Source organism: Anas acuta, chromosome Z (genome assembly GCF_963932015.1).
Source record: "Anas acuta chromosome Z, bAnaAcu1.1, whole genome shotgun sequence".
Taxonomy (NCBI): Eukaryota; Metazoa; Chordata; class Aves; order Anseriformes; family Anatidae; genus Anas; species Anas acuta.
The window spans coordinates 4400275-4422124 of NC_089017.1; the positions used below are offsets into that span (position 1 = coordinate 4400275).

At 54.6% G+C, this 21850-nt stretch overlaps 2 protein-coding genes across 3 annotated transcripts; one reads left to right on the top strand and one right to left on the bottom strand.

Moving 5' to 3' along the window:
- The first annotated feature begins 3075 nt into the window (after positions 1–3075).
- Positions 3076–6054, top strand: LOC137848243 (myogenesis-regulating glycosidase-like). The gene has a single exon (XM_068667245.1). The coding sequence runs from the start codon at positions 3784–3786 to the stop codon at positions 5872–5874; it is 2091 nt and encodes a 696-aa protein (XP_068523346.1). The 5' UTR covers positions 3076–3783; the 3' UTR covers positions 5875–6054.
- A 3490-nt stretch (positions 6055–9544) lies between these two features.
- On the bottom strand, positions 9545–21160 carry LOC137848244 (myogenesis-regulating glycosidase-like). Of its 2 annotated transcripts, XM_068667248.1 has the most exons (3): positions 21012–21057; positions 18727–18884; positions 9545–14830 (listed from the first exon to the last, which is right to left on the bottom strand). In XM_068667248.1, exon 3 carries the CDS (start codon positions 14699–14701, stop codon positions 12665–12667), a length of 2037 nt encoding a protein of 678 aa, XP_068523349.1. In that variant the 5' UTR covers positions 14702–14830; positions 18727–18884; positions 21012–21057; the 3' UTR covers positions 9545–12664. The 2 variants fall into 2 exon arrangements, with proteins under 2 accessions (XP_068523349.1, XP_068523348.1); XM_068667247.1 differs by lacking the exon at positions 18727–18884 and having other exon boundaries at positions 21012–21160.
- Positions 21161–21850: the final 690 nt, after the last annotated feature.

Genomic DNA, 21850 nt, shown 5'->3' on the forward strand with positions numbered 1-21850 from the left:
TGATGCACGCAGCTTGGAGCAGTGCGTGGTGGTCCTTGTGTGCGGGCTCGGGAGTCAGACACGGCCCTGGGATGGGGAAGGAGCTGGTTTTTGCATTTTCTTTTCTTCCAGATGGGGAAGGAGGAGTTTGTCTGTGTAAGTAAGTAAACGGGACTTCCCACTTCAGCCAGGACTGAATGACATGTGCAGTAAACGCTGCTTCGTTTCAGGTAATGGGGGGGGCTGGGATCCTCTGAAGAAGGAAAAAACCCAGGAAACACTCCTGCTCCAGACCCGAGCTGCTCTCGCATGGCTCTGGGGTCCCTGAGCTTCCACAGGGATGCCAGCTTTGCAGCAGTGCTTTGTAAAGGCATAAGCCAGCAGAGATCTCACCGAGATGAGTTATAAGCCCTCTGTACACCAGCGAGAAGTGGGGAGTGGGGCAGGGACATCAGTGTCCTTGTCCCCATACCCAGAGCCCTTGGAGACGTCTGGGTCCCTGGGCGATTTCCCCCCTGCATTAAGCCCTGTTGGCTTTGTAGCTAATCTGTGTCAGGCAGTGCGACAACCTTGTCCCTCCTCTGCTCCTCTTCCTTGTCTGCAGTGACAGCAGAAACCTTTTTCCCTATGGTATGTAGGCACACAGGGAGTGGGGACAGGCCCCCGCCCCGGTGAGCTGTGAGTCTCACATACAGGCAGCTGTGTGCCGGGACATGGGAGCTGCTTTCAGCTTTGGGTGTGTTTGCTGTAAAAAAGTCCCACTGCAAACGGTTGGAAAGGGGCAGGTAAATGATTAATCTGTTCTTGCAGAGCCTGACAGAGCAATGGTTTGTTTATAGCCATAACTTATAGCTACCTATGGTGCTTTCGGCCAGAACTTGCCGTATACCCACCTGTGAGAGCCTGATAGCAACCCCTAAGTGTCTGATAACCTGCTATAAAAGGAGTCTTCATGGAAAGACCGCTCCCTTTATTTAAAGACAGGATTGCTTCCCTGTGGGTTTTTCCGCAGGTGATGCTCTGCCGCTGCACCCTGCACCAGGGAAAGGCAAATGCAGCTGAAAGATCCTGCCTCACACTGTGAGCCCAAAAAGCCTGAGGGTTCAGGTATCACACATCTGGGAAGTGGACGGAGGCCTGTCAAACTCATTCCATGTGTGCCAAGTGCTCAGCTGAGGTGCTGGGGGCAGATGTGACCTAGGGGGGGCTCTCAGGGTAGGTGCACCAAGGGGTTTGGGCACGTAGCTCCCCTTCTCTCTGGCTGACATGAGCTGCATCCATTCATCCTTAGCTCCCATTTAACTCTAAGAGGGTCTAAAGTCCTGGCTCGTTTTCTGCATGTAAAGGTGGCAGCTATGTCAATATTTAATCTGTGCTGCTTAGATCCTCGGAGTGAGGAATCCAGGCTCCTTTTGGAGCAAAGTCTGGTAACTGATGGGGCAGAACCAGCACCAGATCAGCTCCCGATAAAGCAGCCCAAATAAAACACAACCATGCCCTGTGTCTGCATCTCCCACACAGGATTTGACCCCCCGGGGGATAAGCAGGTACCAGAGCAGCTCAGCATCCTCCTTTGGGGAGGAAACCCCAAAGGGATGCAGGGCACAGGGGTCCCGGTTCCCTCATGTGCCCTCTTTCTGGAGCTCAGCTTCTGTCCTCCTGCCTAACGGAGGGGTTTGAAGTGATTGTCTTGGAGAAAAACTGTGTGTGTGTGCATAGAAATTAGGAAAACTCCTGGATGTCCTTTATTAGTCCCAAATAATAATAGTCCCAAATTCCCTGTTTTTTCTTTTTTTTTTTTTTTAAATCATTTTTTAAATCATTTTTTATTTGTTTAATATTAAAAAAGAAAAAGAAAAAAGCAGAAGTCTTGAAAAAAAAAATATAAAAAATATTTCCCTCTCTCTTTTTTTTTTTTTTTCATTTTCTTACTCTGGAAAATGGTGGGGCTCATCTTAAAGAAAAGCCCTTTTTCCAGGCTGGCCAGGGGGGCTAAAGGAGGAAGGAAGAAGAAGGAGGAAAACTCGAGGGCGGCAACTCAGGGGCTGACCCAGCACATAAAAACATCTTCAAAGCGAAGAGCTTGTTTTTCAAAAACACCAGGGTTTCGCTGGAAACGACCCGAGCTGGAGCCGCCAAGCAGGGCTGGGACCCAGGCCAGCTTTGGGGAGGCTGCCAGCTCTCAAAGTGTGCGTAACCCAACCTGCGCCCAAACTGTCCCTGCCCCACACCAGGACTGGGTCACCATCTCCTTGGGGCACCAGTGACCTTTCTTCTCCCTACCCCCTGCTCTCTAAGCCCCTTCCCCAACACTGATGGGTTCCTGCGAGTTGGGCTCTGCAGGAGTGATATTTGTCCAGGATGCTTTTATCCATTCTGGCTCTTTTTCAGGGCAAAGTCTTGCTCTCCCTGACAGCTCACTCAAAAAATAGCTCAGCGGCTCATTTTGCTGGCTGGGAGGCTGCTGCGATCGATACCGAATGCGGTGACTTCTGGTATTTTTAATGGCTCCCTGGGCAGCTTATCGTCTCTGTATACTTAGATACTGATGTCACAGCAGCGTGGGTAAATACACCAGGCATGTATTGCTGGGCATGGCTGGGCTGAGCAAGAAGTACTTCTTTTTTCTTCCCCTCCACGCAGGCTGCTCCTGCAAACTTGGGGTCTTGGAGATGCATCAGACCACACAGATCCCAGACAGGGTCAGCCCCATTGCCTCATGCTGCCTGCTCCATTTTCTGCCGTTTTTGTTGGCACTGGATGCTCTTTCAGGTGCTAGGAGCTGCACTGCACTGGCGGACTTTCCAGCTCACGATGCAGCTGGGATGTGTACGGCAGTGCTGTGCATTTCCCAGCAAAACAGGGATGTCTGCTTTAACGTGCTCTTGGTCTTGCAACAATTCCAGTTTAACAGCCTAACTCCAAACCCTGTGCCTAAATATCTTCCACCCCCGTTGCAGCGTAGCCTCTGGCCTGATGTAGGACAGATGTGCATCTTGGGAGTTACAGGACTTGAATTAGGACAAAAATAAATGGAGAACTGGATGGAGGGAAACATCCTTCTTTTCCCCAGCCGGTGCAAGACATCATGGAGAAAGAAGGGCTCTGGCGAGCACCATGACGCAGTGCAGTGCAGGCAGCTGGCAGCCCCAAAGCCCGTGTGTGCCCACGTCCCCGTGTCCCTGCTGCAGCTCAGGAAAAGAGCAAAGTGCAGGGAGATAAAACTTCTGCTCACCGGGCTGCATCCCCAGGGGTGGTGGGAACTGCTGCAGAGGCTGGACACTTTGGCACAGCATTTCGCTTACCTGCATTCAATGCACAGAAGACATGGACAGGTAGGGAAATCTATCAGGGCAAAAAATTGATATAAAAACAACAAAATCCTGACCAAATTGCCTGAGTCACCAGGTGCCAGCCCCTCTCCCTGGCCCCGTTCTGCTCTGTGTTCCAGCAGGACACAGCGCAGCTGCAGCCAAAGGACAGTCACAGGAATCCTGGCACTGCCCTGCTCCAAAAAAGCTCAGCTCAGCTTCCAGAGATCAGGCTGCAGCAGCACAGAGCAGAGCAATCCAGAGCTGCAGAGACAGATCCAGGAGGATCTAGGGCTGTTCAGAAGATTTTATTGCTTTTTTCACTGTTTATAACCCTCTGTTTCAAAAAATGATGCTGCAGGTGTGAGTGGCCAGGCTTTGGAAAGAAGATTGTGATCACTTTCACATTGTATCCGGGCTTTTCTTTCAACAAGAAAAAGAAAAAAAAAAAAAAAAAAAAGCGAAGTATCTAACCAGATATTACAAAGGAGTCATGGAAAGTCAGATTACTCACCGAACAGAAAAACATGGAAACGCTCAAAAGGGAGATGTCAAAGAAACGCATTTGCCCAAAAGCTCCGTGAAGCAGAAGCCCTCGAAGGAGCTGAGGCCCATGCTGGGGGCCGTCACGCTGGGCCTCGTCCTGTTCATCGCCGCGGTGGTGGCCTGGTGCTACTACACGGTGTCCCTGCGCAAGGCGGAGCGGCTGAAGACGGAGCTGATGGACCTGCGGGCGGACGGCTTCGTCATCAGGAACCAGCACGGGGAGGTGGTGTTCCGCCTGGCCTTCCGCTCGGGGAGCCTGGACCTGGAGTCGTGCTCCAAGGAGGGCGAGATCCTGAGCTGCACGCGCTCGCACCGCGGGCCGCTCAACTTCTTCATCCAGACGGTGAAGCCCAAGGACACGGTGATGTGCTACCGCGTGCGCTGGGAGGAGCTGGCGGCCGGCCCGGCGGTGGAGCACACCATGTTCTGGGAGGACGCCCACTGGTACGGGGGCTCGGAGATGAGCACCCAGCACTGGCCCATCCGCCTGGCCGGCTACCAGGAGCCCGTGCCCTACGTGACCAGCGACGTCTACTCCTTCCGCGACAGCTTTGGCGGCATCCTGGAGCGCTACTGGCTGTCCTCCAAGGCGGTGGCCATCAAGATCAACGACTCAGTGCCCTTCCACCTGGGCTTCAACGCCACCGAGCGCACCCTCTTCTTCCAGGCCCGCTACAAGGACTCGCCCTACAAGCCCCCGCCGGGCCAGCAGCCCTTCCCCGAGCTGAGCTACCGCGTGTGCGTGGGCTCCGACGTCACCTCCATCCACAAGTACATGGTGCGCAGGTACTTCAACAAGCCCTCCAAGATCCCCGCTGAGAACGCCTTCCGCTACCCCATCTGGTCCACCTGGGCACTCTACAAAAAAGATATCAACCAGGATAAAGTCTTGGATTTTGCAATAAACATAAAGAAGTACAATTTTAATTGCAGCCACATTGAGATCGATGACATGTATACACAAGCCTACGGGGACTTTGACTTTGACCCCGTCAAGTTCCCCAATGTAACGGAGATGTTTGCAAAACTGAGAGAGGATGGCTTTAAATTTACACTGTGGATTCACCCTTTCATACACACAGATTCCTCAAACTTTGGTGTGGGGATTGAGCGTCAGCTGTTCATCAAGGAGCCGTCGGGGCGGCTGCCGGCCATGGTGGAGTGGTGGAACGGCATCGGGGCCATCCTGGACTTCACCAACCCGGCAGCCCGGGACTGGTTCCAGAGCCACCTGCGCCAGCTCCGCCACAAGTACGGCATCTCCTCCTTCAAGTTCGATGCAGGTGAGACCAGCTACCTGCCCAAGCAGTTCAGCACCTTCCGGCCACTCTCAGACCCCAGCATCTGGTCGCGGCGCTACACGGAGATGGCCATCCCCTTCTATGAGCTGGCGGAGGTGCGGGTGGGCTACCAGTCGCAGAACATCTCCTGCTTCTTCCGCATCATTGACCGCGACTCCGTGTGGGGCTACGAGCTCGGCCTCAAGTCGCTCATCCCCACGGTGCTCACCATCAGCATGTTGGGGTACCCTTTTGTGCTGCCAGATATGATTGGAGGAAACTTCCTCCCAAATAAGACAGATGGTGCAGTTGAGATCCCGGACCGTGAGCTGTACGTGCGGTGGCTGGAGCTGTCGGCCTTCATGCCCTCCATGCAGTTCTCCATCCCACCCTGGCTCTACGACAAGCAGGTGGTGGAGATCGCACAGAAATTCACCGAGCTCCACGAGTCGCTGGTGGCCCCGCTGCTGCTGGAGCTGGCCGGGGAAGTCACCGACACGGGCGACCCCATCATCCGGCCCATCTGGTGGATCTCGCCCCGCGACGAGGCCACCCACAGGATCGACTCGCAGTTCCTCATCGGGGACACCCTCATGGTGGCACCCGTCCTGGAGATGGGCAAGCAGGAGCGTGACGTCTACCTGCCGGCGGGCAAGTGGCGCAGCTACAAGGGGGAGTTGTTTGAGAAGACGCCCATGCTGCTCACCGACTATCCCGTTGACTTGGACGAAGTTGCCTATTTCCATCGGATTTCATAACATCTCCTCCATCAGCTTTGCCATGGTCTCAGGAATTAATGAACCCATGACTTTATTGGCCTGGGAATTTTTATAGCTTTTGAAGTAGAAATACATTAGCATGAACTCAAAGAAAATACTATGACCTTTATTTAGTGTGTCAATTGGTGTAGAATAACTTATTAAAATGTATTGGATGAATGTCTTGGCTGTTGTAGTATGACTAATACAATGTATAGAAACAGATTCTCCACTCCTAATCTCTTCCCATCAAGAAATGCCATGCACACTTACTTTTTATATAGAATAATGATAATTAGATGGACTCCATTGTTACCCAGTGGTAATGCAGCCCTTCTCCTTAGATTTTTGTATTTTTCATTTGCTTAGTGAAGGAAGCCGTTGGAGCAGAGTATTTTCTTAAACTACAAATATCAGAAAACAATCTGTGATTAATCTAAAGAGAGCAGCACCAAATTTTCAGCCTGTACATCAGATGGGTGCTGATGCAGTATAGCAAGGAGAGTTTGTATTTCCCATGAACTGATTTGTCCAAGGAAGCAAAAAGAAGCTTTAGCACTTGCTAACAGTTTGGCAAACTTTCCCCCCCACACACACACTTTTAATGGAAGAAAGTATTGAGAAACATGTCCCTGGTGTGGAGTCAGCCAAGCCTGTAAGCATGTGGTGAGATCTCACTGACAGTCAAGATTAAAACCTAGCAGCAAGTCATGCATGGGTGAGGACCACTAATGAGATCCATTCATGGTTTGGGTCCGTATTTGGGAGCAAGGGTGCAATTTGTCCACCACAGAGATCCCAGGGAGGACTTTAAATTGTCCTCCTGAGAGAGCTCGGATAAATAACATACTAGCCCAAGTGCCCTCCTGCATCAGTTTCCCCATGGAAAATGTCCTCCCATGCCACCAGCTGTGCTGATGTCCATCAGTTGGCATGCTTCTGCCCCGGGACATGACTTCTCCTGGGTGACAGCATCTCAACAGCACCTGTGGGTTTGGGAAAAGTGAGCTGGCTCTGAAATGTTCTCCAGTCTTGGTCCAATCTTCCCCATTTCTAAACTAAGAGAAGTTTGAAGGTGATGTGACTGAGGAGTTTAGGAGAATTCTGAGTTCTCTGGGCTGTGATGCCTCTTCCCAAAGCAAGAGATTGATTCCTTCTTTGCCTCCAGCAGGCTGCTGGTGGCACCTGGGAGGTAAAACTGTGCAGGTCTCAAACCAGGAGAAAAACCCCTTCTTTAGGGGTTGCCCCAGAGCTGGTCCATATTATGAGTACATGGGGGCTTGATTGCATCATGGTCACTCCAGAACTAGTTTGGTGCTCAGTCTACGCAGTCCAACCAGAGGGTCCATTATGGTGCAAGGACCCTACGTGGCCACAGCTGCACAGGAAAGGACAAGCCAGGATGGTTTGTAGATGTCCTTGAAAGCAAGGTGAGAAAGCAGCCTCAGCCCCAGTGATGTTGACAGTGTGGAGGTGGGGAGGGACAACCCACCAAACCTCCCTCAATCCAGGGGTGTGAAGGGGTGATGACTGCTCAGTGTCATGGTGATGTTTGGGGTCATTGCTTTCCTCCCCCTGGGGACCAAAGTGTCCCAGTGGGCCCCAACAAAGCTCCTTGGCTGTTGCTTCAGCAGGAAAAAAGCTTTCTAAAAAGCTGAGGCTGCATGTGGTACTCACACAAAGCCTGCTGGTGCCCAGGCTGGTGGGGGTGAGGAGCCAGCCCCATCATCTCTACCTCATGATCTGTGTGCATGGTCATGGCTCTGCTGTCCTCCTGCATCACAGGCTGGGGGGGGAAATGCATCTCCAAGACCTTCTGCACCCACTGGGGATGATACAGGCTGCCTGATCCTAGCAGATCCCCCTGGGGAAAGGAGAGGTCAAGTCCATGTGGCTGCAAAAATCCCTCCCCAAATCTCCATCCCTGCCTGCTCTCTCCCCTCTGCCTCTCCCTGGCGGGCCTTCACACTGCTGGAGGAACATCTGGTTTGCCTTGCTGAGCTTTAGTCACGGTTGTATTTTAGCAATCCCAGCTTGGAGCAAGTGCTGTGCTTGCTGGAGGGGCTGGTGACGTGGGAATATTGCTCACTCCAGGCTGTCTTTATGTTTTTTTGGAGGGGGGTGGTTATTATCCTTAATCTTTGATTATCACTGAGCTACAAATCACCGATCCCCATTGGCAAAAAAGTAAATGTATTAAAAGCAAACAAAAAAAAACCAGTCCCTGCCTTTCTCTACTTGGCTGCAGGATTTTGCATGGCCCAGACCAGCATTATGGCTTTCCTGGACTCCAGGACTGCCTGTGATGGAAGAGGTTGTTTTGATGGAAGAGGTTGTTTTTCCCTAAGGTTGCCAGACTGGCTGCATGCCCGAAGGGGATCTGTTGCTGTCAGCTTGTCCTTTCACCATGGCTCTTCCCAGACGTGTGCAGTTTTTGCCATTTTTTTTCTCTTACTTTTAATGAAAGCTGTGATCTCAGGCAGGGCTGGACCTGCTCCCAGCCAGGACCCCGTGGCTCAGCAGTCACTGCCCCACTGGCACCCGTGGGCACCTCTGCAACCTGGTTTGAAATGAGCTGGGCTTTGGCTGTAGCCTCTCTTGGTCTGGATGTGGCCATGAACACCCCTCACCATGCAATGCACAGCCCTGGATGTATTTTTGAGCCCTGCCTAATGTGTGGTTTGGCATCACCCCGTGATTGGTGGGGTACAGCTCCCATTTTGCTGGGACCCATTATAGTACAGATCCCATGTAAGCTCCATGCATCCTTCTTGGACACAGCTCCAGCTCTCAGGAGGATGCAAAAACACCCACCCAAAAATATCAGAAAAAACAACAGCAATCCAACTCTAATCCCAGCAACTCCAGAGAGGACTTGTGCATTACTGAGGACTGCTGCAGGTGCTGGAAGGCAGCTCCAGCCTGTCCCAGGTCTCCAGAAGCACCAGCTTCACCTCCCATGGGTGAGCATGAGCCTGCTGCATGGATGCTGCTTGCACACAGGGAAGAAGGCAAAGAATTGGGAAAATGCCTTCTGCTGCAAAAGCAGCAAATCAAAGTCCCCCTCATCCCATCAGCCGAGTCGTGTAAGTTTCATGAGCTGTTTCTGGTGCTCCCATGGCCAAAACCATCCACACCACCCCTCTACCCTGCCAGAGCAGCGTGGGAAGGGGACCTGGGGACAGCAGGGACAGGCAGTGCCCCAGGTGAATTTCTGGAGCCTCTGTGGGAAGCTGCAAGCAGCCTTGTCCTCCTGCACACAGTTTCGAACCATGTGTCTTCTGTGTCAGCATGGACCAGCTACCCCCCAGGCTGGCATTGAGGGGCACTTTTGGGGAAAGAATCAGCAGAAAGGGTGTCACAACTGGTCTGATGCAGCAGCAGGAGCCACCTGGACGTGAGTCACCTTTTCTAGGCCAGCCCCAAGCCACAGCGCTTCCCCTGCCATGGGGATGCCAGGGAGGGTGATTTGTGACGCATCCCAGCCCGTGCTGCAGGAGGGTGGTTGTGGTTGTAGGCAGCCCCTCCCTTCAAAACACACATCAAAGCTTCAGACCACAAGTTTTAAATAAACCAGCAGCCTCAGTTCTAATTTCAGTAAAGCCTGGGGTGAAAAAAGCCCCAGATCTGCCTGAAACACTGGCCCCACATATAGACAGACACGTTAAACTTCTTTTTGTTTTCCAAAGTTTTATATCAATCAAGGCAATTGATGTTACAGTCTTGTTTTCATAACAATTCAGAATTAGAAAAGTGGTTAAAAACAACCCCCCCGGCATTGTGGTCCGACTCAGGAAGGCGTGTGAAGCCCAAGCACCCATTCAGCCGACACACAACGGCACGAGCTTCCAAACCCAGTCCCACAGGCGTCACGTCGACCTGCTGCTCAGACACAACCTGCCAGAGCCAACTGGAAGAGGCTGAACCAACCCCAAGACCCGTTTTGGGGCTTTTCCTTGGCTGAGTCAAACTAGTTTTGGACAGCGACCCTTGGGTAAGCCAGAGATATCCCCAGGGGGAGGTTCCCAAAGTGTCTGTGCACGGAGCGCTTGTGGTCTGTGAGGTGCTAGGGATGCTCCAGCTGGGCTGCAGGGCTACAGCACAGTGTTAGAAATAGTGGTTTTGGTAAAAAGCGTGACGGAGAGGGTACCTAGAAGCTTCTGATAGCTTGAGGCAGCACTGCTGAGCCTGTCTCCAAATTGTGGGGAAGACTTGGTGCCATGGACAGCCTCCCATATGGGCAGCCACCTGCTCCTCAGCTTCATCCCTTACATCCTCCCAGCTTTACCCTAACCACAGCATTTAGAAAAATAAGGATACTTTATAATCTCGGTCGTTTACAACAAGTTAAGAAAAACCTCTAACAATAAAACTCTTTACTTTGAGGGAAGGGGAAGAATGGCATGTCTAGTGGAGACTTTTCCTCCACGACCTTCCTGACAGCGCCCTGATGAATTTGGTGCTTTCCTGGCACAAAGCTGCTAGGGTCTGGCCACACTGGACTTTTGTTTTCTTGACCCCTGTGAGGGACCAAGGCACTCATCCAGTCACTCCCATCATGTTCACAACAAAAGGATCCTAACGAGAGAACTGATTAGCTCCTGGCCAGCGAGTGTCTGTAGCTTGGAAAAGCACTGCCACTTGCACTGCGGCCAGGGAGCAAACCTGAGCTCTCCACAGCTGAGCCTGCGACATACTTGTGCTCCCACTGGGCAGGGACCTGTCTCGTTTTGAGGCCAAACCACCAAATTACACAGGTCAGATCCAGCCAGACCTCAGGGTCAGTTCCAGAGTCAGAGACTCACAGAGGAGTTGAGGTTGGAAGGGTCCTCTGGGACCTTCTGGTCCAACCCCTGCTCAAGCAGGGCCACCCCGAGCAGGTTGTCCAGGGCCATGTCCAGGTGGCTTTTGAGGATCTAGGAGGAAGGAGTCCATCAAATTAAAATTTCTCCCTTCCTTCCTAACCATAAAAGCACTTTAGATACTGCCTCAAGCACCTGAGTTTACTCCTGGGCACCACCACAAGCTCCTCACAAGGTACAGCTCCTTTGCTTCCTCCTGCAAGCCCAGAGCAGGAGATGGGCTTGGAGAAAGACCATCACAGGTACCAAACCCTGCCCCAAATACTGTTCCATCTCCCTGGGTGGCGGACTCGTGCCTGGATGCAATCTCATAAGAAAACCTGCAGCTGCTGTACTCCCCTTGCCTTGAGCCTTTCCAGCTAACACAGCTCAATCCTGTGCAAACTTGTTAAAAATTAATGGGCTGAGGGGTGCCGGCAGCTGGGGCAAGGCCAGGAAAGTCCTGCCCTGGGGAGCAGAGCTGCCAGACTGCAATCCTGCTAGTAGGCTAGTGGTTTCTTGGGGCAGAGGCTGCCCGTGTCTCTCTAAGTGCTTCCTCCCCCACAAAACTGAAAGGGAAAGCTGGAAAAGCATCCGGAAAAAGGAGGGGCAGAAATGCAGAGAAAATGTCCTCTGAGGACATGGGAGTGACCTGAGCTGAGGTCTTGCCCATCCTAGTAATGGGAATTGGGGGTGCAGGAACACGTCACCCCGCATCCTCTCCAGAAGCCTCCAACAGCAAGCCCAAACTCTGAAGAAGACCCCTGCATCTCCGGGAGAGAGAGGAGGGCTGCACCAAAAAGCCCTACACAACAACAACATCTCTCAGCTCCAACCCGAGATGAAGATGGCTATTAGCTTAATTCCATGGTACATGAGAACATTTCCTTGGGTGCAGCGAGAACACCCACTGGCACAAAACCATCAGTGCAAAAGCCGGTGTTTTCCACCCACCGGCAAGCCGGCTAGCAGCAAAACATCGCATCCATCCACAACGCGTGCCGCTTGCGGGAACCCGCTGTTCCCAGGGAAGCAGCACACGGACCCCTGGAGATCTGCTTTGCTTCAGGCAGCCCTTCTGCCAGCAACAAACCTGAAAGCTCATCTGTCCTTAAAAAAATAATAATAAAAAAAGATGATATCTGCAGGACTATCGCGTAACAGAACAGGACCATAAATGTGTTAAAAAGAGTGATTGGGCACACTGGTAGGGACGGCGCTGCTCTAGAAGAGGCAGTGTTGACACCCGAGGCAAAACACACAGGGAAGAGTCTTGCAGCAGGCGTTAGATGAATGAGGAGGGGAGATGCAGCTGCTCCAGCAAGTGATGTGCAGTTCGTACAGCTGAAATACCGGCATGTCATGCGAGTAACCTGGCCTGCCTGGTACCCGGGAAAAGGGGAGCATGGGGCAAGAGTTAGTCCAGTGCCAAAATAAAGGGGGGAAAATGAATCTGTATATGTGTATATATATATATAATCTAGCTTGTTTGCTGCTCTTAAAAAAGTCATTTTAAATATATTTGCCATATTAGAAAACTTAAGGCAGGCTGTGCTGTAGCAACCCTCCCACATCACACACCCTCATGCCAGTGCTGGGTGCACCCATGGGACAAGAAACGCTCCCACAAGGCACTAACCAACCTTCCCCTCCTGAAATCCTTGGGAACCAAAAAAGTATTAGCTTTGACTGCGTGACAACTTTTTCCTCACCTATACAGAGAAAATTCTGCCTACTGTAACCCAAACAGAGCATCCCACCTGCCCCAAATTAAACAAACAAAAAAATCAGATCACACCTCTCCAAATAACAAAAAAACCCAAGGACAATAAAGTCTATTTAATTCCCTTCGGCAATCCCAGACCCAAATGAAATGTGCAATTAGAATTATTATTTGTTACAAAGTTCTAGTGTAAGGCATGGTTATCCCAAAGCTGATGGAGGAGCTGTTACGAAACCCAGAGGAAATAGGCAACTTCGTCCAAGTCAACGGGATAGTCGGTGAGCAGCACGGGCGTCTTCTCAAACAACTCCCCCTTGTAGCTGCGCCACTTGCCCGCCGGCAGGTAGACGTCGCGCTCCTGCTTGCCCATCTCCAGGACGGGTGCCACCATCAGGGTGTCCCCGATGAGGAACTGCGAGTCGATCCTGTGGGTGGCCTCATCGCGGGGTGAGATCCACCAGATGGGCCGGATGATGGGGTCGCCCGTGTCGGTGACTTCCCCGGCCAGCTCCAGCAGCAGCGGGGCCACCAGCGACTCGTGGAGCTCGGTGAATTTCTGTGCGATCTCCACCACCTGCTTGTCATAGAACCAGGGTGGGATGGAGAACTGCATGGAGGGCATGAAGGCTGAGAGCTCCAGCCACCGCACGTACAGCTCACGGTCCGGGATCTCAACTGCACCATCTGTCTTATTTGGGAAGAAATTCCCCCCAATCATGTCAGCAGAAATAAAGGGGTACCCCAACATGCTGATGGTGAGCACCGTGGGGATGAGGGACTTGAGGCCAAGCTCGTAGCCCCACACGGAGTCGCGGTCAATGATGCGGAAGAAGCAGGAGATGTTCTGCGACTGGTAGCCCACCCGCACCTCCGCCAGCTCGTAGAAGGGGATGGCCATCTCCGTGTAGCGCCGTGACCAGATGCTGGGGTCCGAGAGTGGCCGGAAGGTGCTGAACTGCTTGGGCAGGTAGCTGGTCTCACCTGCATCGAACTTGAAGGAGGAGATGCCGTACTTGTGGCGGAGCTGGCGCAGGTGGCTCTGGAACCAGTCCCGGGCCGCCGGGTTGGTGAAGTCCAGGATGGCCCCGATGCCGTTCCACCACTCCACCATGGCCGGCAGCCGCCCCGATGGCTCCTTGATGAACAGCTGACGCTCAATCCCCACACCAAAGTTCGAGGAATTGTAGTTTATAAAAGGGTGAGTCCACAAGGTGACCTTAAAGCCATCCTCTCTCAGTTTTGCAAACATCTCTGTTACATTGGGGAACTTGACGGGGTCAAAGTCAAAATCCCCATAGGCCTGTGTGTACATGTCATCGATCTCAATGTGGCTGCAATTAAAACGGTACTTCTTAATTTTTTCAGCAAATCTCAAGAGTTTATCCTGGTCGATATCATTCTTGTAGAGTGCCCAGGTGGACCAGATGGGGTAGCGGAAGGCGTTCTCGGCGGGGATCTTGGAGGGCTTGTTGAAGTACCTGCGCACCATGTACTTGTGGATGGAGGTGACGTCGGAGCCCACGCACACGCGGTAGCTCAGCTCGGGGAAGGGCTGCTGGCCTGGCGGGGGCTTGTAGGGCGAGTCCTTGTAGCGGGCCTGGAAGAAGAGGGTGCGCTCGGTGGCGTTGAAGCCCAGGTGGAAGGGCACCGAGTCGTTGATCTTGATGGCCGCCGCCTTGGAGGACAGCCAGTAGCGCTCCAGGATGCCGCCAAAGCTGTCGCGGAAGGAGTAGACGTCGCTGGTCACGTAGGGCACGGGCTCCTGGTAGCCGGCCAGGCGGATGGGCCAGTGTTGGGTGCTCATCTCCGAGCCCCCGTACCAGTGGGCGTCCTCCCAGAACATGGTGTGCTCCACCGCCGGGCCGGCCGCCAGCTCCTCCCAGCGCACGCGGTAGCACATCACCGTGTCCTTGGGCTTCACCGTCTGGATGAAGAAGTTGAGCGGCCCGCGGTGCGAGCGCGTGCAGCTCAGGATCTCGCCCTCCTTGGAGCACGACTCCAGGTCCAGGCTCCCCGAGCGGAAGGCCAGGCGGAACACCACCTCCCCGTGCTGGTTCCTGATGACGAAGCCGTCCGCCCGCAGGTCCATCAGCTCCGTCTTCAGCCGCTCCGCCTTGCGCAGGGACACTGTGTAGTAGCACCAGGCCACCACCGCAGCGATGAACAGGACGAGGCCCAGCGTGACGGCCCCCAGCATGGGCCTCAGCTCCTTCGAGGGCTTCTGCTTCACTGGTGTGAAGTTTTCGGGCAGGAAGGTGTACATGGTGCCCTGTTTTCACTAGCACTCTTTTGCAGAGGAGTGGGAAGAAAGATGTCTTTGCAGCCAGCCCGGGCTTCTCAAGAGAAGAAAACTGAGAGTTCTCACCTCCACCGAGCCCTGGAGTGCCTGTCTCTGAAAAAGAGGATATAAATCATCTCAGAAGAACCTCCGAATCAAGGGATCTCTTGTCCCCTCTTTGCCATCTCGATTTCAGCAGCTCCCCATGCCTCCCTGGTATTGGGTTGGGACACTGCAGACAGGGCCCCAAGACACCCCCAAGCCAACATTTGGGGTCCCCAACCTGAACCCCACGGAGGGCAGCACCCAGGGCAGTAAGAGCCACAGCAGAGCACGGCAGCTTTTCGGCTCCGTCCCGCTCCCCCTTTCATGGCCCCGGGGAAGGAGGCTGCTTGCAGAGCCAGGAGCCGCATGGCTTCCCCTTGGCTGCGGGCTTGACAGGCTCGGCCAAGCACAACGCTGTGGGTTCAGAGGCGAAAAGTGAAGTGAGGACACCGGGGAGCGAGGAGCAAAACCAGGCAGAGAAGGAGCAGGGGTGGAGAGGAGCCGCAGAGCTGACGATGTCTGCCTCAGCCCAGCAGGATGCTGGGCTCTCTTGTGGGCTTGGTGTGGGCAAGGGCAGGACTAAACACCATCTCCTGGCTCCTTCCAGATAAAATGGCCCCAGGCTAGCAGCAGAGCAGCCTGGCTGCTTGTGGGGGATTAGGGGGACCTGAGCATCACCCAAACCCCTGTTCCCCTCCACAGAGCTGCCCAGGTGTGATCCCGAAGGGTTGCACTGCAGCAACGGGGCACAGGCTCTGCAAACTACACAGCGTCTGTTGTTCATGTTGAAGCAGCTCTTGGGCCAGGTCTCGCAGCCTTGCTGTCAGAAGGAGGAAGGCTCAGAACAGAGCAGGCTGCCCGCACCCCATCCCTGAGAGAGCCACTGCTGGGCAGAGACGTGGGGTCAGAGAGAGCCCAGCAGGGACACGGGGGACGTCTGGGGCAGGGGCTGCAGGGACGGGATGCAGGCAGGCAGGATGAGCGCCGGCCAGGCCACGTCACCTTCTGCTGGGTGTCTGTAACCTTCTGGGCTGCCAGTCGCTTTAAATGGGATTACGGCGGCATTAGGAAGCGATTAGCCTGAGCAGGCAGTGGGTAGAGCTAAACGACCTGTCCCGCGGCCAAGTCCCACTGAGCCCTCACTCATCGGCCAGGAGCAGCTCCAGTCACCCTGCCCGTGTCACCCAGGGCCACGTCCTGACCACAGGAGGGGAAGGGGACCCTCGCCCCCCAGCAGGAGCCCAGCTGCCAGCAAAATCAGGCAGTAAAGGCGGTTGTGGGAGATCCTGCGTTGGCATTACACCTTCATCCTCCTCCAGCAACACTCCTCGGTGTTTAGAGGGGACAGAAGTGGGGATGGTGCTGGGAAGGTTCACAGAAGGGTTTTTGACACAACTAGCACAGCCAAGTGACGCTGTGGGGACACTGTGATGCCCAAATTGGAGCTGCTTCCCTGCCACCCATCTCCACCAGCATGGACACCCGTGGGAGGTGAGAGGGTCCGTGTGGGTGTGCCAGCACCACAACAACACACACGGGGCCAGTGCAAGTGGCTGGGTGTTTCCAGGCATTTAAAAGCATATGCTTAGCCCAGATGAGCTCCCTCCCTCTCTGCACTGGGAATTTTTGGGATGCCAGTGACAGAGCTCCTGCTATCAGAGACAAGTGTGTGCCTTGTACGTGTGTTATCTTGGGGCCGGGAAGCTCGAGGGGGGAGAAAACAAAATGCAGCCACCCACTGAGCAGAACTGGCAAATTATTCAGGGAAGAGGATTTTTGAAAGCTGTCATGTTGGATGAGAAAAGGGAAATAAATGGCTTTGTCTCTCCTAGATTTCATCTAGGATTTTAAGCCTCAGATACGGCTGATCCTGCCATGGTGGAGATGGCCCCCTCCTCATCTCCACTTAAAACTGAGAGCAACAAAGCAGCCCCCTGCTCCAGGGACTTGCTGGATTTCCATCCCCCTTTCAGGAGGCTGGTTTATTATTTATGAACTACTTTGAATCCGCTCTATTTTTAGGCAGTTTCTTTTTCCCCCTCCACGGGCTGGAATTTGTGATGTACGCGAAGGAGCTGGCACCACTGCTGCCACTCAGGAGCGAACCAATGCAGTTGGTAGGAAAGGTTTTCGGCCCCATTCTGCCTTGGAGCTGTTCACAACCTGGGTGTCCGAGCCAGCAGACTTAACTCAGTCTGTGGGTCCAGGCTGTCCTTGTGTCTGGCACACCCAAACAGACACACGATGGATGCTAGGGCACCCATCCAGTACAAAGGCTGAGCCAACCTCTGCGGCTTGGTGGAGGAAGGGCTCGGGCAGCCCTGCATGGAGGCAGAGCACCATCCTGCACCGTCCCACCACAGAGGATGGTATTCACCAACACGTGCAATCAGCAGCACCCAAAAATGCAGCACTGCACCACGCAAAGTGCCCAGACCTCAAGCACTGGTGCAGGCTGCAACTCGAGCCGTTTCAGGCACTCATGGTGGGGGCAAATTTGTTGAGCCTCTGGGAGAGCTTTAGCAGCACAAACCCTGTAAACGCAGCAGCTGTCCATGGGGTGGGACAGCCGAGAGCATGGCTGAGGTAGGATTAAACCCCTTTTGGTGCATGGGGCTGATGGGCTGTGTCAGATGTCACCTCCTCCAGGATGGACCTTGAGGTCTGGATGTCACCTCTTTGGGCACAGCTCTGCCAAGCAGGCTGTGAGAAATGTTTGCAGCTGGGGGCCAGCAGGAGCTTGCTCTGTAGCTGGCCCAGACCTCCTTGGTTTTGCTTTGTTAACAAAATTTGCAGCTCACCATCCCGTGACCTGTCCCTGTCCCTGTCCCAGACCAAAGGTAAGTCTTCTACGCTCCCCCGAGATAACGCCCACCATCTCGCACGCGGAGAATTGCCTGCACACGCCACGGCTGTTTCAACATATTTTGGAATGCAAACTTGTTATTTTGCTCCAAGGCGACATTGCGGTGACCTCCAGCTCCTCTAAAAAAAGAAAACGGGCAGGGAGGGCGGCAAAGCCAAGCAGCGTGCTTGCAGCTTGCTGCGACGAAGCTTCCCAGCTGACCCAAAAACAAAGCTTTTTCTTCCCTTTCCATGGAAGCAGCCAGTCGCCTTGCCTTGATCTGCGATGAAAGCAAAACACCCTAGCAGGACACACTTTACAGAGTAAAAATAAAAATTCATTTTTCGACCGGTTCTATTTTTACCAATACCGCTGCTAAACGCGGGCTGCGAGACCCACAGCACCACTAACCCCGGAACCTTCGTAATGAGGTCACTGGTTTAAAAATGGTCACTAACAACTAACGGGTCCCTATCGCCCCAGCAGGGTCAGACCCAAACTGTGCTGGTGCCTGCACCGATTTCCCAAGCCAGGATGTCAGGAAACTGTCAGGTGGTGCAAGGTGCTGCCACCTCTCCAAATGTCTTGGCAGGGGTCAAGCAGATGAAACACTGCAGAATTCACTGCCAGACGTTTCCAGCCCCTAAAAGAGCAGGGAATTAGGATGGCAAAAGGGGGAAATGACTTCTCTGCAAAGCATCTACAGGAACAAAAGAAGCCTCTGAGTGCACAGCCCTTGTGACTTGCTAAAGGGACTTTGCAGCCCAAGTCTAAAAGGGGCTGGGATGAACAAATCCTTCTGTGGGTTTATTTTCTATTTGAGGAATCAGAAAGGAGACAGGGGGGCAGGGGGACACATGGGGTACACAGGGCAGCACCAGCAAGGGGGTGGCACAGCTGCTCCAGGTCACAGCAGGGCCCAACGCTGCCTGGTCTGAAGGGCTGGGGGACAGGCCAGGACAGGGGGGTCACTTTGCCTCCTGCAAAGCGACAGCTGCTTCCCTGCTTTTGGGATGCCACCTCCCTGCCAATACACAGCAGAAAATTCCCCACCACGCCTGGCTGTCGGGTACAGACAGCTCATCCCGCCGGGGACACGGGGCACGGTGCCGGCACCTACCTGTCCATCGCCTCCCGGGAGTACCCGGCTCTGCTGCAGATGTATTTTAAGCACATCAAAAATCCATGCTGCTGCATCTCTCTGTCCTCCCCACAGCACCGGGAGGTTTCAGGGCACGGAGCTGGCTGTGCCCTGGGCAGGCTGTGAGCAGCACGTGCCTGCGGGCAGGAGGAGGGGACCGGCACGTCACCGGCGTGTCACCGGCGTGTTTTCTCGGGCACTGTGACGGAATCGCATGCAGCCAGCCCTCCTGCTGTGGTGGCTGCTGCAGGCGTCACAGCAGCAAGGAGAGAGCACGAAGGGTGCTGCTGGCACGAGTGGGGTGTCGGCTTTTATCCCAGAGCCTTGGGATTCAGGCTCAGGACTCACCTTCCTGCGGCAGGAGTGGGAAGGGAGGGGAAACACTTGTCCCACCTGCATTCAGAGGCTTTTAAGAAGCAGAAAGCAAAAAACTCACACTGCTCCCATACCAAATTATTATTATTCCTCCCAAAAAAAGTCTAAGCACAGCTATGATTCAGCACCGTAATGGAGCTGCTTTGAGCAAAAGGAAACAACCAACCCTGCTGCTGCTGGCTGGTTCCTAAGCCAGGATCAAGCAGCACCGAGCACCCAGAGGATAAACTCCAAATATGTGAATATAGAGCTCATCCATGGACTGCAGAAATGCTGCTAGGACTCGCATGGTGTGCAGAGACAGATTTGAGGCTGCACTGTTCCCTCTGCTGAACATTAAATACTTCCACCTGTACTGCAGGAACTGGCACTTCGCAGCCCACTTTTGTTCCTTCACGCTGCCTGCACCGAGTGATGCTCCAAACCCCTCTGAACACCTCATCGGGTGTTTGACCATGACTGCAATGCAAAAAGGCCCACAGTGAGACAATTCTGGTGGCAGATGTCTTAAGATTGAATACACCTGACAATTCTCTCTTCACGTCATCTTTCCTTGCTCTTTAATGTGCACTGATTAGTGAGACGAAGTTCCAGTAAGCTGGTTTTTCAGTTTAGCTCTGCACACGTTTGCAATGCCCACAGTAGGTGCCTAAAACTTGCCCCTGCAATGCCTCAGGTCATGCTCATGGTGACCAAATTTCTCCAAGCTGCTGAACTCTCCAGCTCACATGCGTAGGAAAGGCGAATTAAACAAACTTGCCCTGAAATCCTTCCAAGTGCAATTGCAAAAAGCGATCTCTCATGCAGGACAGGCTTTAAAACACAGTGAGTGGCCAGGGCTAGAAGTGCCCTGGCAGGGGACATTCCCCCAGCATACTGCTTGTGCCTGGCTGCAGTGAGAGCACCTCCCCAGTGCCTCAGCCCTGCTTTGCCCCCCAAACCCGACCCAAGCGCCACCACCATGACTCCTGTCCCCTGTCCCATGCCCTGCCCTCCGGACACATTCGGTTCCACATCTCCCCCATGGCACATGATAGCTCAGACCCTCACTGGTGACTCCATGCCAAGGTGGCCACGGAGCCGTGCTCCCACCCCAGGCTGAAGGAGCAGATCCGTCCTTTTGGGAGCACTCCTGTGCCCTTTTGGGAGCACTCCCGGGCGCTGAGGCTGGCTGAAACCCGAGCTCACCCCAACACCCGAGCACCACAAGGTGATACCAGCAAGAAACGGGAACCCAGGGGCAGCCCCTGGCACAGCCTCCGCAATTTTCCAACCCTTGCGAAACCCCCAGGTGCCTCCAGCTCCAGCGCGAGCAGCAGGCGATGAGCACCGAAATTTCTGCCCGTATCCGACAGCACCAGTGATGCTGGCCAGCCTTGGGCCAAACGCGAGTGCCAAGCTGTTAAAACACCTGCTGGCAGCTCCTGCGTGCCTGGGTCCGATGCGAGCCTCACATCTCACCCGCTGCAGGGCTGCGGTGCCCGTCCCGCTGGGCATCGCCCACGGTGCCCACGCAGCCCAAGAGGGAAAGGGGAAGGAGAAAGGTGTCCAGGGGCTCTCTTGGGGCACCTCCGCTGCTCGCCACCACCACCCATGGCAGGGGCTGGTGGCCGGGCTGTCCCAAAGACCCTCGGAGCCCAACCTGTGGCTGGAGCCGGGGTTCGGGCAGCCCTTTCGGGGCGGCAGACCCCCTCCCCGCACCCTGCAAGAAGCAGGGGGATCGGGGCGCAGCCCCTACACCTAGCAGGGCGAAAGGACCGCACCCCGACCAGGGACACCCCGCTGCCTGGGGGTGCGCACCCCAAACCTGCCCAGGGGGCACCCCAAGACCCCAGCCCCGGGAACCCCTCGGCACCCCCTCCCCAGCCCCAAGGGGCCGCGGCACTTACCCGCAGCCCCGGGCCATGGCCGGGCTCCGGCCGCCGAGCACACCGCCTCCCGCAGCGGTTCCGGGGCTGGGCGGAACCGGGGAGCTCGCTCCGCCCTGGCCCGGCCCCCCCTGGCCCTCCCCGATCGCCACCAGTCCCCTCCAGTCGCCACCAGTCCCCTCCAGTCGTCCCCAGTCCCCCCCTGGCCCGGCTGGGGCGCAGCGGGTGGCTGTGAGGCAGGGGGTGCCGGGGGTGCAGGAGCTCCCAGGTCTTCGCTAATTAACCCCACGCCTTCATTAATGGCATGCAGTCATTACTGTCATACCCCCACTCCTCGCTTAGCCCCGTGCCGGGGGTCCTGGTGGGCTGCTTCTCCTTCTGGTGCAGTCACTGCACTCCCAGAGCTTCTCCTGCGTGGTTTGGTTTGGGCACCGGCCCCCAAGATTTGTTCCATTTGTCCCCAAGGCAGCGGCTGCTGGATTTTATCCCAGGTCCCCTTTCCAGTGACCGTCCCAAGGCTGTAGGAAAGGAGCTGACAGGAGCAGTTTGCCCAAAGTGGTTTTATTGAAAGCCCACCTTTGGTCTTCAGCACTCCTGGGCAGAGTAAACCTCTGAGCAAAACTCAGGGTGGATGGTGTAGCTGCCTCGCTGGACTCCTCCCATCCTCTTGAAGTGGCTCGTGTCCCACCTGGGGGAGATACACGGCACAGGGAGGATGAAACTCCAGCGAGGAAGAAGAGCAGAAGCCCCAGTGCTGGCTGCTGGCATCACTTAGGGGCGAATGGTGTGCGTGCAGCCACCCCTGTCCCCTGTGGAGGCGTCTTTGGGTGCTGAGGCCAAAGCCAAGGCTGGGCAGAAAG